The sequence below is a fragment of the Cavia porcellus genome, unplaced genomic scaffold (assembly GCF_034190915.1).
Source record: "Cavia porcellus strain 051 isolate PalLab524CR breed Dunkin Hartley unplaced genomic scaffold, mCavPor4.1 scaffold_8, whole genome shotgun sequence".
NCBI classification, from domain to species: domain Eukaryota; kingdom Metazoa; phylum Chordata; class Mammalia; order Rodentia; family Caviidae; genus Cavia; species Cavia porcellus.
Window position 1 is genome coordinate 93,453,444 of NW_026947491.1, and position 17,648 is coordinate 93,471,091.

The 17,648-nt window shown below is 57.2% G+C and overlaps 1 protein-coding gene across 3 annotated transcripts in view; it reads left to right on the forward strand.

Moving 5' to 3' along the window:
* The window catches only part of Rfx4 (regulatory factor X4), a 151,025-nt gene that overhangs the window by 102,135 nt on the left and 31,242 nt on the right, over window positions 1–17,648 (forward strand). For all 3 annotated transcript variants that reach the window (XM_023566301.2, XM_063255504.1, XM_063255505.1), the window contains 5 exons: window positions 3,937–4,037; window positions 5,831–5,889; window positions 9,294–9,438; window positions 15,690–15,784; window positions 16,595–16,712. In XM_023566301.2, the coding sequence (XP_023422069.2) occupies window positions 3,937–4,037; window positions 5,831–5,889; window positions 9,294–9,438; window positions 15,690–15,784; window positions 16,595–16,712 (518 nt within the window). The remainder of the gene's footprint in view (window positions 1–3,936; window positions 4,038–5,830; window positions 5,890–9,293; window positions 9,439–15,689; window positions 15,785–16,594; window positions 16,713–17,648) is intronic.

The following is a 17,648-nucleotide window of genomic DNA, read 5'->3' on the forward strand; positions in this document are numbered from 1 at the left end:
AGCGAGGCAGGCCCGGCTCGAGCCTCGCTGGGTTACCTGGCCGCGTCTCCTTGGACAAAGAAAATAACCTCCCAAGCCTCAGAGTTCTCAGCCCCGAGTCAGCAGGGGTGAGGGCTGCAGGAGGACCGTGTGAGGGGTCAGCGCCGTCAGCAGTGGCCGCTGTTAACACCCTGCTGCCGCTGTGACTTCAGTGTTGCAGCTAGAGGTACAAAGCAAAGATGCAGCGCAGGTGGATCTGCAGACGCAGGCACCATCTGGAGAAAGGGAGGAGAGCGGGGCCACCCTGCAGGCCCTGCCCAGGAGCCAGGCTGGGGAGGAAGAGGGCAGGCCTCACGGGCACCCTCACACAAGAAGTGACACCGAGGAGGGTGACAGCTCAGCAGGCGGTGCGGGCGGCACAGCGCAGCTCCGCGGAATGCACCTCTCAGCCAGCTGACCAGGAAGCCAGTGACACGCGGTGATGTATGGATAACCGAATGCTTGGATTCCTCTAAAGGACAACAGACCGAGTTCCAGGTCCCAGAATAGAATCTCTTCTGGGCTGAGTCCTTCCTCGCCTTTCTTCAGCTTAATAAAAGCAAACAATTGCAGGAAGCGAAAGGCCCCGTCCACAGTCCGGCCGCTCACCGTCCACAGCTCAGCTGCATGCGAGCGATGGCCACGGTAGTGGCTGGAGAGAGACGTGTCCCCTCCCCGCCTCCAGGCCTTGGCCAGAGCTCCCTGCATTCATGGCATCTGTCAGGAGCTCCAACATCCCTGAAGGCTTCTCACTCCGAAATCGGCTCCGGGGTGTGGAAACGGGGACCATTTCCACAGCTCTGGATTGTCCTGATCATTGTCTTAATCTTGAGGCTGATCTTGAGGCTGAAACGACTCATGACTCAGGATGTTGGAGCTCCTGACAGATGCCATGAATGCAGGGAGCTCTGGCCAAGGCCTGGAGGTGGGGAGGGGACGCGTCTCTCTCCAGGCTTTGCCTTTCTGCCACACACCGAGCACCCCGGGCGAGGAGCAGCTGCCTTGCTCCCTGGCCAGGACCCCTCCGGGCAATGGGACTGGCAGATGCAAAGGCACTGAGCAGTGGGCAGGGGGCCGGGAGGTGGAGAAACAGAGGCCAGTGCTGTGGGGTGGAGCGGGAGGCAGAGGCAGAGGGAGACGCCGCTCCGTCTGAGGTCGGACTGGGAGCCATCTGTTCATCCATTGGTCCACCCACTGGTTCACTCATTCCATTTAGCAAGTGCTGCTTTCCTGCCTGTATCCCGTACCACTCTGGGTGCTGAGGATTTAGCCTGCGCTGGAGCAGGAAGTCCAGGGAAAGAGGCACCTTGGTCAGAGGACTGCAGGACACACACTGTCCCAACAGCTGTCCATGCACAGAACAGCGAAAGCGGGACCTCGGCTCTCATCTTGGGAGCTTCCGGGCAGGGTTCCTGTGGAAGTGGAATCCGGTCTGGGCCATGAGAATGAGGAGCCAAGCAGGTGAAGGAGGAAGAGATGCTCCAGGGACAGAGATCGGCCTGGGGCCAGGGCTGAAGTGTGGCTGCCAAGGAGAGGGCAAGACGGGGCAGGGCAGGGAAGAGGTGGCGGTGGGCCTGGGCCGGTGGAGTGTGGGGCGTCATTCAAATGGATAAATGGGTCCAAGACATGGGGCCAGAGCGCCAGTATGGGGCTGAGAGCTCAGCACTGCTGACAGTGTCATCTGGGCGGTGATCGGCCAGCCTGGTCGGGCACGGGAGCCTGCGTGGTCACTTGGAGGAAGGGTCTGCGATTGCCAGGTGTGGGGAGAAAAGGTGTTGGCCAGGTACTACTCAGGCCAGCGAGCGGCGAGGAGACGCTGAGATCCCTGCGCTGTGAGGGGACAGGCGGAAGGGCAGCCCTGCCCTGAAAAGGATGACGGGATTAATGAGGCTTTAGATCCAGCAGGAAGCCCTCGAGCTTGACCCGCAGCTTGGCCGACATGAGAAGGAAGAACCTGGCCAATCTGAGCACAGGGCAGCCCGGTGAGAGAGAACCACATCACCAATGAAGCAGTGGCACAGGTACAATAAAGAAGATCCAGGAAACCGGGCAGAGGCAGTGCAGCCTCGCAGGTAACACGTGGACCTTGTTTGGATTTTGCGTTGCATGAACCGAAGCTTTGAAAGAAGCAGAGAACTCCGCATGCAGCCGGCTCATGCAATGCTGGGGAGTCGCTGTCAGCTCTGCAGGCACTGACAGCTGTGTGTGTGTGTGTGTGTGGTTTATACACGTGCACACGCGTGTGCAAATCCACACACACATATTTAAGCCTTTCCAGAAACAGGAGGCCTTTTGGGGTAGATGACGTTGTGGGTTTGCTTAAAATACCCCAGAGCAGAACAGGTGGCCAGTGCTGAGCTGGAGCTGCCTCATCTTTGCGGTGGGGCCGTGGGCACTTAAGGGCTTGTTTCGTCGCCTCGTTTTTGCGTGCGTCTGAACCTTTTTGTAAGTAAGCGTGGAAAGCAGAGTCTCACTTTGAAATGAAGAGCATGAGAAAAGACCCAGGCCTGGGGAGCCGGGGGTCCATTTTGGACCCAGTAAGCTTGATGTGTCTTTGGCTTACAGTAGAGGTGTGGCAGGTGCCACGGGCCTGAGGCTCTGCGGACCCTTGTGCCTGCAGCCTGGATGCCAGGGCAGGGAGACTACTCCAGGGAAGAGCACTCAGAGCCAGGCCCAAAGAACCAGAAGACATCCTGGCTGGGCAGAGAGTCCAGGAGAAAGGACCACGGCCACAGATGCCAGGGCTGGAGGGGGGAGGTGGTGGCCAGGGCTTCCACGAGGTGGGAGGCTGGTGGCGCCCGGTGTCAGGAGAGACGGGGACCAAAGCGCCTCTCAACGGGTTTGCAGCCGTGATGGAAACGGATGTCCATCGCGTGTGTGTAGGTAGGAGTGAGGCGAGGATGGTGTCAGGCGTGGACAGCTCCACTGTGAGGTGTGAGAGAGACAGAGAGGCTCACGGGGCTGGAGCTGGGGAAGTAAAAGAGGTTACATGTTAGTTATTAAGTCGGCTGTGGGCTGGATTAAGACAATGATCAGGACAATCCAGTCAAGAGGGAGAGGTGGACTGTCTGCAAGGGACAGCCGGTGCACAAGGGTGTGAGGGGACAGCTCCGTGGCTCCTCTGGGAAAGGGCAGGAGGATCGCACAGGGAGCGGGGTGCAGGCTGCAGCCTCATCTGCGCTGTCTTCCCTGACAGGCGGGCAGTGCCTGGGGTGTCAGGATGACGGAGAAGGTCGAGGTGGTCACAGGAAGGGACGGGCAAGTGATGGGGATGCACCCTGAGGTCGGTGACCGAGGCCTGGCAGGAGAGAGGCTCTGGAAGGTTGAACCAGGCCGGGCAGGTGCATGTGCCAAGGGCATGGTCGGGGTGGGTGAGCCACACAGGGATGGCAAGGTGCCCAGCCCAGAAGCACCAAGGAGGTCACTGGTCCCAGGACTGTGAGCTGATGGTCTTGATGGCAAGGACCTGAGCGCTGGGCTGTGTGTCTCACCTCCACCAGCAGCCCAGTGCGCCTGCAGTGTGGTGCAACTCACCTCCAGCGCCTCCCACTGCCTGTCCCGTGGGAGGGGGCTCCATGGGCAGCACGGGTGTCAACAGCATGGGGTCGGTAGGCTGGTCGCAAAGCAGCCTTTTGAGGCTCCAGCCCAGTCTGCTCCCTACACCGAGGCTCTTCAGAGAGCCAAGGAGCATCTTCTGCCTGCAGGAAGTGTCTGGTGCCATCTTGCCTGGTGGTGGCTTTCCCACAGCTGGGCATGGTGGACCAGCGTTAACTGCCGTGAGCCCCTGCCCAGGCCAGCAAGCTCTCAGCAGGGCTGGGCTGCGGGTCCTGCCGGGCACCTCCGGGATGGACAGCCCCCGGCAGCCTGGGGCCGGGCTGAGTGACACCCGGGCGCTTCAGGGGTCGCTTCTCTTTCCAGCTTAACGCAGGTGATTCGCAAGTTTGCCAAGCAGCTGGACGAGTGGCTGAAAGTGGCTCTCCACGACCTCCCGGAAAATTTGCGAAACATCAAGTTTGAATGTAAGTGCCGGGTTTGGGAGCAGCGGGGAGGGAGCCAGCCACACTAGCGGCCCACTCTGCGGGGCAGTTAGCAGAAACCCAGGACATCTGCCCCTGTGGCCGGCCTGCAAAGCACCAGGGCCGCTCTAAGCCCGTCTCGGGGTGTGGAATGCTCGTGGTGGTGGCTCGAGGCTGCTTTTGGAGAAGCGGGGGTTCTGGCTTAGAGATCGATGGGGAGCAGAGACGGGGCCCACTCCCAGGCTCTGTCTGCCTAGCCACATGGCCACAGGTGGGGATGCAGAGGCCACGAAGGACACTCACGCCTGTGCGACTGCAGAGCTCCAAGATTTGCTTCAGCTCTGCCCCCCAGTGATGGTAGCTGGAGACAGGCAGCAGCCAGGGCTTTCTCTTATTTCCTGCCAAACTAGGAAGCCAAGTCACTATTTCCCATAGCAGGGCCCGGGCCGCGAGATGCATCTTTGCACCCTCCGTACCCCCCAACCCTCCACCCGTTCCCGGGCGTCTGCTGTGCCCAGTAGAGTGGTTTGCTCCCCGGCTCCTGCCTCTGTGCTCCCCGAGGCTTGTGTCGCTCATTTGTTGCTATTAGGCAGAAACAAAATGATAAGAAGCAAAACAAGGCTTTAAAATATATGTATCTCAAAGCCCCATTTGAATGCAGCTTGCTGTTCTCACCCAAAATAAGTGCCAGCGAGGAAAAGAGGGCGATCAAGTGACCCGGGCTCTGCGGGTGCTGGGGGCCTCTGAGAGGCTCTGAGGCTGCCTGCGGCGCCCGGCACCTGTTGATAAAGCCCGCTTTATTTCACGGCTCCCAGTTCTTTTCTTTCCTCCAGCACTAAATTCCACATCACAAAGTTAAAGAAAAAGTAATTAAGGAGAAGGATTAACGATTGATCAGCCTGGAAAATTAGAAGTTTATCTGCCCGCACGCCCAGCCCTCGCCTCCTCCCCGCTCCCCATTTATCAGACTGAGCCAGCTTCGGGCGCAAATGAGAACGATCCTGGGGAGTTTCTGTTTCTTGACCAGTTCAGAAATTAATGAGAAGAATGCCCTGCGCCCATTTTAATTACGCTGACAAAACAAGCCAGTTCAAAGTGGCTCGGCTGGGCCTTCCACCTGTGCGAGCCCCCTGGAGACAGCGGCTCCTCCGGGGGGCTGGCGAGGCCTGCAGGTACCAGGGCCACGGGCACAGGTCCCCAGGGCCGCAGGACTAGACAGAAGCTTTCTGTCCCCTACTTCGGAGTGTCAGCCTGTTACGCTGGCGCAGGATGCGGGAGCTTTTCTGAAGGCTTTGGTTTGCTGATGACTCGATGAGCTAGGAGGATCACGCAAAGCCCCCCGCACAGTGCCACCTGGACCCCTGCCAGGAGCCCCCGTCCCTGAGCGTCCCCGAGGCACAGTTGAGATCCCTGTTAGACCCACCGCTGCTCAGAAGAGGCTTCTTCAAAGCTGTGTTTGGTTCCTGCAATTATTCATGGGGAGACGGGATTGAGCTTGCAATTAGCGAAAGGAAAGACCAGTAAATAACTGCTCTCACTCGGGGTTGGCTGACGCCGCCATTTCTCCCTCCTGTGAGCATGGCAAGGGCGTGACTTTGAGATCTGTACCCCGAAGTCACCGTGAGCCCCGAGGAGGTCATTCTCAACCACCCAAAGGGAGGACGGAGAGTCAAACGCAGAGGGGCACACAGAGCAGTGGGGCGGGCAGACGGATGCAGGCGGAGCCGGGCGGCTCTCGGAACCCCACCTCGGACTTCAAGCACACCAATATTTACAACTCGCTCTTCCTCTTGCAGTGTCCAGAAGGTTTTCCCAAATCCTGAGACGGCAGACATCACTCAACCATCTTTGCCAGGTAGCTGTCCTCTGGGTCTGTCGTGTGTCTGTCATGGAACCGGGAGGTGAGGGGGCGAGGGGTGTCCACAAGACCAGCCCCCTGGATGCCCGCGAGCCCCAGTGTGTGTGCGCCCTGCAGACAGGAGGCTGAAATGCGAGCCGAGAACAACACTTCCAGCTCGCGCACGATTATTTCTGAGTTCAGATGTCCCTAAACCTCTTAGATAGATCCACGCTTTCCTGGCTCCCTGAAGGCCGTCAGAGCTGGACAGCGAGTCCTGGCATTTGGTGGTGCAGGAGTCCTGCTCTGCAGAGTCCTTTGTGCAGTGCCTGGCCCCTTCCAATAGATCTGGTGTCCACCGCCCCCTACACCCCCCACCGTGACCCCGGGAACAGCAGAGCATTCTAGAGTGTTTAAGTCACATTCTAGGCTAAGTATCTGCCTGGCTTCAGCTTGCTGCCCCCCCCCCCCCGCCCGCACGAAACTATATGCTTATTACAAAAACATGAAAATGGCTAAACCGAAAATGGAAGAACCTTCTCTCGGAACTGCCTTGCGATTAGTTCTTCCCCCTGGTGAAGGGGTCCACATCTGGGAATGGCCCCCCATGACACCCCAGAACCAATGGCCCCAGCTGCATTGGCTAACTGGTGGCCACAGGCCACATTGGCCCTCAGGAATATGTGATTGTTTGATGTGCATGTGTTAAAAACATTTTTCAGCTTGGTCGCTCACAGTTAAACTGGGAGATGACAGCCAGTCACCCAAAGTTTGTGTAGAACCCCTGAAGAGCGGGCAGCTCGCCCAGAGTCACACCCACGGGGCCTCAGCTGCCTGGATGGGCGAAATGCTCGGTGGACACCGTCCTCCTCCTGCCAGCGCTCCTCTTGCAGTTGGCCCTGGGTGCCACCCACCTGCCCCTTTGTGTGTCCAGGGTCACATCTCCCCGGTGAGCCAGGCGGGGCTCAGCGGATGCTGGCTGCTGTGGTGGAGGTTGAAGGAGGGGTTTCCAGCTGGAATGGCCGGAAGGAGGCCACGGGCCAGGACTCCAGGCAAGGCGGGGTGGGGGCCTGACAGATCCTGCTGGCCGCTGCCGGGGCTTCACCCGGGGGACCTTCTGCGACCCAGGGAAGATGGGCCCATCCATCCTCTGCTCTTCTTTGCCCGCGTAGAAGTGCCAGCCTTAGGTCACATCAGGGAGCACAGCACGGCTTTGGTGCTCCCTCCGGGGCTCAGAATTTAGTAGACTTTGATGCCTGTGTAGGTCAGTGCACCACACCCACACCCACTCCCACAACTATAGCCTGCACAAGTGCGTGCATGTGTGTGCACACAGCCCTGCTATGCTTTGCACACAAGGAAGCAAAAGTGGGATTTAACTGGCCAATGTCACCTACCTTCTCACCTTCCCTGGACAAGCCTTGGACACCTGTGCTGACCTGCTGGAGGCCTGGGGTCAGTGCTGGGAAGCAAACCCTGGCCTGCCTGAGCTGATAGTCCAGAGAGCTTTCCTGAACACACACACACGCACACACACACACACACACTCACAGCAGGTCAGAGCAAACAAGATCCAAGACTAACCCCAAATACGTAGGCCAAGCCACGTGCCAGGAACTTTCAGATAAGCAGGCCCCTGGCGGGACCTGGGCTCCAGACCCTGGCCATTCACTCCTCCCACAAACTCCTCCGAGCACCCACCACAGGCCAAGACCGTCTTAGCGGTGTCTGCCCCCAGCAAAGGGGAAAAAGTCAACCGGAAACTAATTAAAGGTGCATATTAGGAAGGAAGTGGCAGGAACAGGGAGGAGCCAGGCGTGCACCTGTGCGTCCTGCGCACCCAGCTGTGCACCCACTCTGTCCGGGTGACGTTTACACCGGAGAATCTGGTGGGAAAGCAGAGGTCCAGCCGCAGGCGGTCACTGCCCAGAGAGCCAGCTGCGTGACCGGGGCCACCTCTAAACACCTCCACTTTTATGGCCCACGCTCGCAGTACGTGATGGTTACTTTCACCTCGGGAAGTGGGTGCTCACGCAGAACAATTGTTGATTCTCCACGTCCCCTTCCCCCGCCTCCCTCCCCTTTCCTCCGCCTCTTGGTTCCTCGCCTTGTGCAGAGGAGCTGTCTGCCTTGCTCCCGTCACCTGTCCCTCACCTCACTGTCTTACTGACTTACACTCCGAGTTGCTCCTTGAAGAGATACCCCGGGGTCCTGAAGCTCGGGTGTCTGGTGTTTGTCACTTTTGCTATGATCTCCGGCTCCCTGTGCCTGTCTACGCACAGTGCCTTTCAGACGTCATCGTGAGGAGCCCTCGGGAAGCACCGGGCACTGTGACGCCTGCATTTCTAGGCTGTGAGACAGCTGCTCCCCCCTCCCACCCCAGTCCGCCCGCTGGTCCCCAGCAGCGTCGGGTGGGAGGCGGGTGTGTGACTCCTGAGCCCTCGGCCGCCACCTTTCGTGTCTTCCTTTCTGTGAGCTGAGCCGCAGGGGCAGCCCCGGCACCCGGTACCTGTGCTGTCTAAGCCTCTCTGACCCTCAGGGAGTCCCGGGATCATTCAAGTAGGGAGGGCTTCCCTTGTGCTTGGAAGTCAGAATGTAAGCGTCAGAATTTACCTTTGCCTGGAAACGAGTGTTACCAGCTTTACAGCGCTTTGGTACATTTTAAATCTTCTTTCTACTTACCAAAGTATTGTTTGAAAGCATGCAGGTAACGGAAAGGCTCCCAGACGTGTTTTCCTGCCTTTATCAGTTTTGTTCCAACTCAGCGATGCTGTTCCAATTGTCGTTCCAACTTGTAAATTTCGGTTGACTCATGAGGCTCTCCTCCTGAAGTCACAGCTTTGCACATGCACACACGCACGCACACACAGAGACACACAGACACAAACGGCTGACTCACACAGTCTCGTTCTGCTCCATCTCAGTAATTCATATTTGTTGTAATCATCCTAATTAGATAAAAGCCAAAAACAAAAACCAGGGCCCAGAATGCTTTAGAATGCATTCACGTGAAAAATGTCAGCAGCCCCACCTGTGGTAATGATGGTGGTGGCAGGGGTGTCCCCAATCCAGTCCCCAGAGACATGTGGGTGACTGTCCAGGCCCCACCAAGCTCGCATCAGAAAGCGGGCACCTCTCTGGGTTTCCTCCTGCTGCTCCACAGGGCCAAGGCCGGGAGGGCTGGACACAGCAGGGTCTGACCCAGCCCGGGCCACCTCACAGGTCCCTGCAGAGGAGATGTGGGGGAGGGGACAGCCAGTGGCAGTCCGGGTCTCCCGCGTCACGGAGTCATCCGCTGCTCTCCCCAAACTTTTCCTGCATCTCAGAGTGGTTTACTCAGTACCAGAAGCAGACCTGTTAGAAAGGCAGCTGGGGCGGTGACCTGGCCACCGGAGCTAACGCGCTGACTGACTTGGTCGCAGGCGTCCCGGACGGTGATCCACAGCGCGGACATCACCTTCCAGATGCTGGAGGACTGGCGCAACGTGGACCTGAACAGCATCACCAAGCAGACCCTGTACACCATGGAGGACTCCCGCGAGGAGCACCGCAAGCTCATCGTCCAGCGTAAGGGCCGGCCCCTCCTGCTAGCGTGATTGCCTAAAGGAAGAAAAGTAGCTGGGCCAGCATGCAGGTGCCTTCCGCCATGTCCTTCCCTGGCTTGCGTCCCTCTTACACAAGTCCGTCCCGACGGGGGTCAGATGGGTGCGACATGTGTCAGCACGTGACATCGTGCCAGGGACTCCAGAGGGGACCCTGCAGGCCAGGAGACCTCGGGGTCGGTGAGCAAAGAGCAGGAACCAGGTTTAGCTCATTAGTGATTTGACCACTAGGACATTCCTGTTTGCATTTTAAAACACTACTGTGGAAAGACGAGTCTTTGTTGATCTCCCCCAAAATAACCCCAGCACTGGGGACCGCTTACGGCATCATTCTTGCAGCTTTCTGAAACAGTTCTAGAACTTTCCCGAGTGCCCTTAGGTGCACTGTCGTGGCGCCTTGATGTCGCCTATGAAGCCATAACGTCTCCCTTTCACGGTCCTTTTTACTTTGGGCAAGAGCCAGAACTCAGGGTGCCAGCCCCACTGGGTAAGGCGGGAGGACAGCCCCTGCCCCGGCATGGCCTGGCCCTGGGCAGCAGCACTCACCATGTTTTCAGTCACACTTTATAAAGCCCCAAAGTGGACTCCAGCTCTGCCTCAGGAAGGGCGGGAGTGCGGGTCAGTGTGTGAGGTGTGTGGCAGTTCTGTCCTTCACCGTCATGACTGCGTTTCGGTTAAACGTTGGCCGAGGCTTCTGCTCAGCCCTCTTACGGCAGCCCCGAGTCCTCAGGGCTGAGGGTCGCGTGACCCGAGCCAGCCCTCTGCCCTGCAGGGAAGCCTGCGGCACCGTGAGTGCCCAGAAAGGGGCCTGCGTGGCCAGCCCACTGCCGTGGGCTCCGTTCCTGTCCATGTGGACGGATAAACGCTTCCACCCTGCAGCCAGGGTGAGCTGCCCTGGGCCCCATCCTGGCCACGGAGAGACAGCTGGAGAAGGCAGAGAGCAGCACAGCTGCGAGCCATCACCCCAGCCCGCTGCCCGGTCCCCCACGGGCCGCAGGTCACCACCTCATTCCGGGAGAACCAGAGCAGAGGCTGGAGAGGGGGCCTTGCTCCGTCCAGAGCGTCCCGGCCAGGGGCCTGGTGAGGCCAGGGCAGGCCTCATCTGCTCCTCCCCTGTGGGTGTGACCGCGTTGGGAGGCCCCCGAGAGGCAGCCCGGTTCGAGGAGGCCCCCATTTCCAGGCTGGCCTCCTGTACTCTTGTTGGAGGCAGTTGCTCTGTGGGTGTCAGTGGGAGGTTGTGGGGCCCACGCACTGCCTCTGAGCTCCTGCTGGGGAAGCTTTGCTTGGAGCCTCCCGAGTTGCAGGGGAGAGGCTGGGTGTGTGCTCCCTACTATGGGCTTCTTTCTTCCCTGGGGTGAGCTGGGCTCTGATCCCCACCTCCACAGCTGCCCCCATCCCTCTTCACCCCGGTGAAGAATCTTAGGGAAAGTCATCCAGACAATCATGCCGTTTATCAGCTCTTTGTTCTGTGTCCTGTCCTGGACCAGAACCACCAGAGCAGAAGCCCAGCCCAGGGAGTGGGTGAGCCTCCCAAGGCAGGGGTCCCACAGCTAATAAGTGGCCCAGTGAGAGCTCAGGGCCAGATCTGGGCCCCCATGGCCTCACACTGCTCCCGTGGCAAAGGACCAGAGGAGGCCGAGTTCCCGTGAGCAAGCAGGTTGCAGGGCGCCTGAGTCTGTCCAGGAGCCCTCAGCCAAGCATCCTGGTCTGCTTTTCCTTATCCTGGTCCAGAAGGTTACCCCAGCGACATTCGGGGGGCCCCTGATCACCATGTCCCCAGGTGCCAGGTGCAGAACAGGGGTCCATCCACATCCCTGGGGACCGGAGCTCCTGCCGTGTCAACCATTGGCAGTGTGAGGCTTGGTCCTTTTACCCCGCACCCGCTTCGTGGGTGGAGAAGACGTGATGTGGGCTCCGGGGAGGGTACCATCCAGAGAGGGTGCCGAGGGCGTGGACCTGGACGCCATGCCTGCCCTCTCTCCAAGGAGAGCCTTCTGGAGCCCCCAGGCATGGGGCAGAAAGACGCCTGGAAGCTGACATTTGTCCTCCCTCGGGAAGACAACAACACGTCCTGGTCTTGTTGCCCTGTGATGCCTACCGAGCGCCCTAGAGAGCAGCAGTGCCCCATCCTCGGGGAGCTGGGACCAGTGAGGACTCGGAAGGCCACGCACAGAGGGGCGTCTTGGCCCAAGGACGGGAAGGGAGACTGAGGAGAGCACCACGCTGAAGGCCAGTGGCCCAGCCGGGGTGTCACTCCACACGTCTGCTGACAGTTGGGGACCCCAGAGCTGGGAGCACGGCTAGGGCAGCAACTGGGCGCTGGCCAGCTCCTCTGGGTTTTTTCTTGAGATAAATAAGGGTTTATTGTTTTCTTCCTTTTTAAAAAATTTTTGTTGAATGTTTGCAGTGCGTAATGATCACGCTCACTGTAGGGGGCTGTGCGCCAACATGTCACAGTTTGACTCCTTCTGTACCCGCCCCTTTGGTTTTTCCAGCGTGCAGTTCACATATTTACCCCGTGAGACTTTACAGAGTTACTTACCATACATACAGACTGGAACCCGGACAACAGGCCAAAGAGCGTAGAAAACGTGTAAGCTGGTTGTCCTGAGGCAGGACACGCTTCCGGCTACGCGGTCCGGCCTGGATCCCAGTAGCCGCCCCTTTCCTTTCTCTGTTATTCTAATTTCTCACATAGCAGACGCCACGCGCTATTTAAGTGTGTGTGTCTGAGCTGCTTCACCTAGCATTATGGCTCAAGGGGACCCATTTTCCCACCAACCGAGCTTACCCTTTCTGTGGCGGAGGAGTGCTCCGCTGTGTGTGAACATCACTCTTTAAAATCCATTTATCTGTCGATAGACATCTAGGCTGCTTCCAAGATTTACGGATAAAGGTCCGCGGACATCGCTGCGGTGTGATGTCAGCAACGCTTCGGGGGAGAGGCCGAGAAGGGGTGTGCGGTCAAATGGACTTCCTGCTTCCAGGAGTCTCCACACCGACTTCCACGGCGGCTGCCCGAGTCTGCACTCCCACGCACAGTGGAGAAGGCCCCCTTTCCCCGCAGCCTCTCCAGCAATTGTTGTTGGTAGTTTCCTTATCCTGGCCATTCTTTCTGAAGTGAGATGGAACCTCAGTGTGGTTTTCATTCACATTTCTTGGATGTCCAGTGACATTGAACACTTTTTCGTGTATTTTCTGACCGTTTGTGCTTCTTCATCTGAGACGTGACTATGCGTCCCATGCACCCACTTCTTCACCTGACCCTTTAAATCTGGTGGGTCCAGTTTTGCCCAGTTCTTTATTCTGGCTGTTAGACGTCTGTCTGAGGAGTAGCTGGCGCTCTGTCGGCCGTGTCTTCACTGTCTGCAGTTTCTTCACTGTGTCCTGGTCTTTGTAATTTCCTGTTTGTGTTCGCTTTGGGTCTGTGTTGGTCTTGTTTTTCCAAGACCTTGAGCTGCACCAGCGTGAGCCTGTTTCTTTGGGCTCATTCTGGTTTTCTGATGTGGGAATTCACTGCCGTGAGCTTCCTTCTTAAAACCGCTGTCCTTGGTCCCGCAGGTTCCCATGTTTTTATTTGATTGTAGAAACGGTCTGGTTTCTTCTTTCCTTCCATCTGTGACCCTCTGATTATTTAAGAAAGTTATATTTACTTTCCATGTGTTTGCATAGCTTACGCGGTTTCTTTTGCCATTGGTTTGATTCACTGCACTATGATCTGATAATATGCATGAAATAATTTTGATTTTTTTGCATTAGTTAAGCGTGCTGCTGGGTGGTGAGTGGTCTGTTTTAGAGGAGGTTTTGCGCGCTGCTGAGAAGAATGTGTATTCTGCTGTTGTTGGATGAAACACTCTGTAGACATCTGTTACTCCACTTGTTTGAAAGCCGGGTTCACCTCTGATGTTCCTTGGTTGATGTTCTGACTAGCTGGCCTGTGCCTTTGGGAGCTGGGCATTCCAGTGGTGCCTCAGTTTACAAAGTTAATTCTTCCCATTCTTCTGCTCGCAAACTGAATTGCATGAGGACCAAATCAAATTTCTCTACAAGGTTAACAGTGAACCTGGCCATTGAATTTGGTTCAGTTCTCGTCCTGCTTGGTTTGCTACACAAATTGCAGAAAGAACGGAGTTTGTGAACCGAGGTACCACTGTACTGTTGCATTGGCATGTTTTGGATTTTTATGTCTGTTGCTTTTTGTTTTCTGGAGTTGGACCCTCCACTGTTTGGTGCATTTATATGTGTAATTGTTAGCATTTCCTGTGGATTTGTTCCCTTCACTAACATGCAGAAACCTTCTTTGTCTCTTCTGACCAGTCAGCTTGAAATCCACTTTGAATGTAGAAAAGCTATTTCTACTTTCTTCTGGGTTGTGGTTGAAAGGAATATTATTCTCCAGCCCTGATTGTTAATCTGTATTTTTAAGCAATTAAGAGTGTTTTTCACATGCTGCACCTGATGGGTTCCCTCCTGATCCCTCGTGCCGACCTGTGGCTCTTGATTGGAGAATGAGACTGTTCGCACGAGAGTGTCCACTGTGAGGTGTGACCCTGTCCCTGCCAGCCTGTTATTTTCCTGTCGCTGATTTTCTTATTTCTCCCCTTTTGCTTGTTTGTTATCCCACCAGCTGTGTTCATTCTGTGTGACTTCTTGTCCTGGTTGGTGTCACTGTTTCTTTCTAGGACATCCTTGGGAATTTTTTGTAATGTTTGTTTAGTGGTCATACATTTCTTGACATGCTCCTTGTCATGAAAATGTCTCATTTCTCCATCAATTTTAAGGGAAAACTTTGCCGGATCCCAAGTCAGGGCTGAAGTTGTTATCGTTTAGGGCTCGGAGCGTCCCTGCTGGGGCGGTCACTGTGGCTGTGGTGCTTGCCGCAGACAATGGGACTCATGCAGGTGCTTAGAGAGTCTGGGAAGGACCCTCGGGCGTCAGGGGCTGGTATGCAGAGCACACCGGGCGGGCACTGTGACCTCGGGGGGTGACACAGAGGGTCCCGTGCTCTGTGCCGCTGCCCCGCTGTCGTTAGGAACCAGGCATGTGAGTCGGGCTGGGCTTGAGTCTTATCTCTGCCCTTCACTAGCTAGAGGACCTCCGGGAAGCTGCTCACCTTCAGGGGCCTCCGACTCCTCCTCTGTAAGATGGGGACAATAACAGCACTTCTTGTTTGTCTGTGCATTCATTGGACAAGCATGTGAGCCTCGGCTCTGTCACATGGTGAGCCAACACTGCCGTGCCATGACACTCACACCCTAGGGGCTGTCTGGGGCTGGACAGTGCACACGAAGAAGACCTGGCACATGCCAGGGTTCGGTCATGCTCGCTCTCAGCCCCCACCCCACGGCCGTCCCTGCCACTGTCATTGACTGAAGCCAGGAGGCCAGGCGCAGGGACATGGGAGGAAGAGCCCCGGAGACCTGGCCTCCAAGCCTGCCTGGCCCTGACTCACTCCCTGACTTCAGTGAGTTGTCAAGTCTTATGGGGACCTAACTCTTCATGTACAAAGTAAGAAAGAGCCCCTAAGCAGACTTTAAATCATGTTCCTAACTGGGTGTGGTGCTGCCCTCCTGCAATCCCTGCTCTCTGGGAGGCTGAGGCAGGAGAACTGAAAGTCTGAGCCCAGCCTGGGCAACTTAGCAACTCACCGAGACTGTGTCGCTGAGTAGCAAGTACACAAACAAAAGCAAATCCCATCCCCTCGCTGGCACTGGGACCTGTGGGCTGGCGTGACTGGCTAAGTTGCTTGCCAGACAGCGGTGCCCGGAGCCCTGGGCCATGCAAGGCGGAGGGAGAGTGAGGCGATGCCTCGGCCGTGGATCGCTGGTGGCAGCTGCCCTGTGGCCGGTACGGCAGGCAGCAGAGCGTCAGAGACCTGGCCTGGAGTCACCCTGCACCACGTGCTATTCGCCCGCACGGCGAGCCAGGAAAGAAGGGCGTGACATGATGGGCTTTGCTCCCAAGGGGCGCGGGTAGCACTCAGAGGAAGAACTAAGGTTCTAAACTGGGAGGGCTTATTGGGGACCGGAAGTGGCCTCACAGTGTGCCAGCCCTGGAGCCCAAGAATGGAAGGGGAAGGTGCAGCCCTGACTATAGCTACCCCTGAGTGCCCTGCCATATTCTGAGGTTTTGACTGCAGAGTTTTGTGGGTCCCCCAAAAGGTGCCTCTGTCTGCATGGAGCGGCAGCCAGGCCTTGGGTCTCCTCTGTTTGACAGTGTACCAGGAGTTCGACCACCTCCTGGAGGAGCAGTCGCCCATCGAGTCCTACATCGAGTGGCTGGACACCATGGTGGATCGGTGCGTGGTGAAGGTCGGTGACGGGGGCCCTGTGGACAGGGGAGGCGGGGGGGCAGGACGCAGTCTCCCCAAGTCACCCGGCTGGGTGTGCTTATGTTAGGTGCAGGAATTCTTTTTTTTTGGTACCAGGGATTCTTTTTTTTGGTACTCATGGCTTTGCGCTGGCCAGGCAGGCGAGTGTGCCGCTGAGCTAAATCCCTGACCCTGGTGCATGAACTCTTGGCATAAGACTTGCTTCTATATATCTCAGTCCACTTGCCAAGCACAATGTTTACGCGCCTCAGGCGGAGTCGGTGCGTGCGTGTGTGTGCGTGTGTGTGATGCACCCTGATTCTTTTATGCCCCTCCCTTCCCCCCTCCTCCCCTCCCGCCGTCTCCTGCTCCCCTTCCTGCTCCCTTCGCCTTTGCAGAAGATCCCAGTAGCCCAGCCATCTGTCTTCTGTTTTGCTCTTTGTTTACACTTTGGGTTTCTCACGTGAGAGAATTTTTAAGTCCGTGAGTCTTATTTATTCCACCTCACATCACAGCCCAAGGGGCGTCATTTTCCGACAGCTGACTCGGGTTCTCCTTCTTTATGGCCGAGTAGTGCTCCATGTCGCACCAGTATCCCGCACCCGTTCCTCTGCTGCTGGCTCCCACGGCTAGGCGGTTATTGGTTGTGCTGCTGTGACCGTGTCACAGTGCACGCTGCTGCCCACAAGCGAAGTCGGAAGGCGCTGTTCCCTCGTGTTGAACTCAGAGGCTCCTAAGCCTTCCGGTCATTTTTCCAAGCGACAGGAACAATGGAAGTTTCGGGGCACTACAGCTGCTCCCCCTCTCACAGGTGGCCGCCCAGACACAAGGGGCGCTGAAGAAGGTGGCCCAGCAGTTCCTCCTGATGTGGTCCTGCTTTGGCACCAGGGTGATCCGGGACATGACCTTGCACAGCGCCCCCAGCTTCGGTAAGGCTGCCCCAGCCCTCCCCGCGCCTGCGAGCTCCTCCCGGTTCCGGGGTGCGGGTAGGGGTGCGCAACACTGTTAGCACAGTCTACGACCAGGAGGACCCGGATCCTGAGGCTGAGAGCCGGCCCTGCACGCGGGCGGTTCCCCCAGCAGGGGCATTGCCTGAGCATGAAGTGTCAGCCGCAGAGGGCAAGCGCTCCCTGGGCCAGCTGTCCTGGCGACTGTGTCCTGTCCCTGTGGTCATGTGCGGGGCCCTGGGTTTCAGCACCTGCGTATGGTCTCATGGGCTCCTCTTTTTCATTTTTCCAATGACTGATTTTCAAATTTTTATTTATTTATTTGGAGACGGGGTCTGCTGTGTAGGGTTTTGCTGGCCTCTAACTCTCACTGACCCTCCTGCCTCAGCCTCCTGAGAGCTGGGATCACAGGCATGTGCCACCATGCCCCACTGCTATTGCTTTAAAAATGCAGTCTAGTCCTATCCGTAGGTTTCTGAGTTCATTCTCCCCCGCCCCCCCCCGCCCCCGGGTTTTCATCGCCTCCAGGAGCAGCGCTGCCCCACGTCCTCACCCACGGCCCCCTGGAATAGCAGGGCTGACACCTCTGCTAGAGGGCCCTGCTCTGCAGAACCCTGCCCCCACTGTAGGAGACAGGTTTCTATTTTTCAAAGATCCAGCTATGCACTGAAACCAGGCACAGTGGCCTGTAATCCAGTATTCCGGAGGCGGAGGCAGGAGGATCAGGGGAAGCTGAGGCCAGCCTGGGCTACCTAGTAAGTTCAAAACCAGCCTGGACTACATAGTGAAACTCTGTCTCAAAAAACCCAAACAAAAGCGAACCAGATATGCATGGAGCGAGGCGGGGCCTTGAAGGTGTCACCTGCACATTCAAAACCCAGAACGTGCTGGCCTCCATTTGCAAGGCGTTTGGCGGAG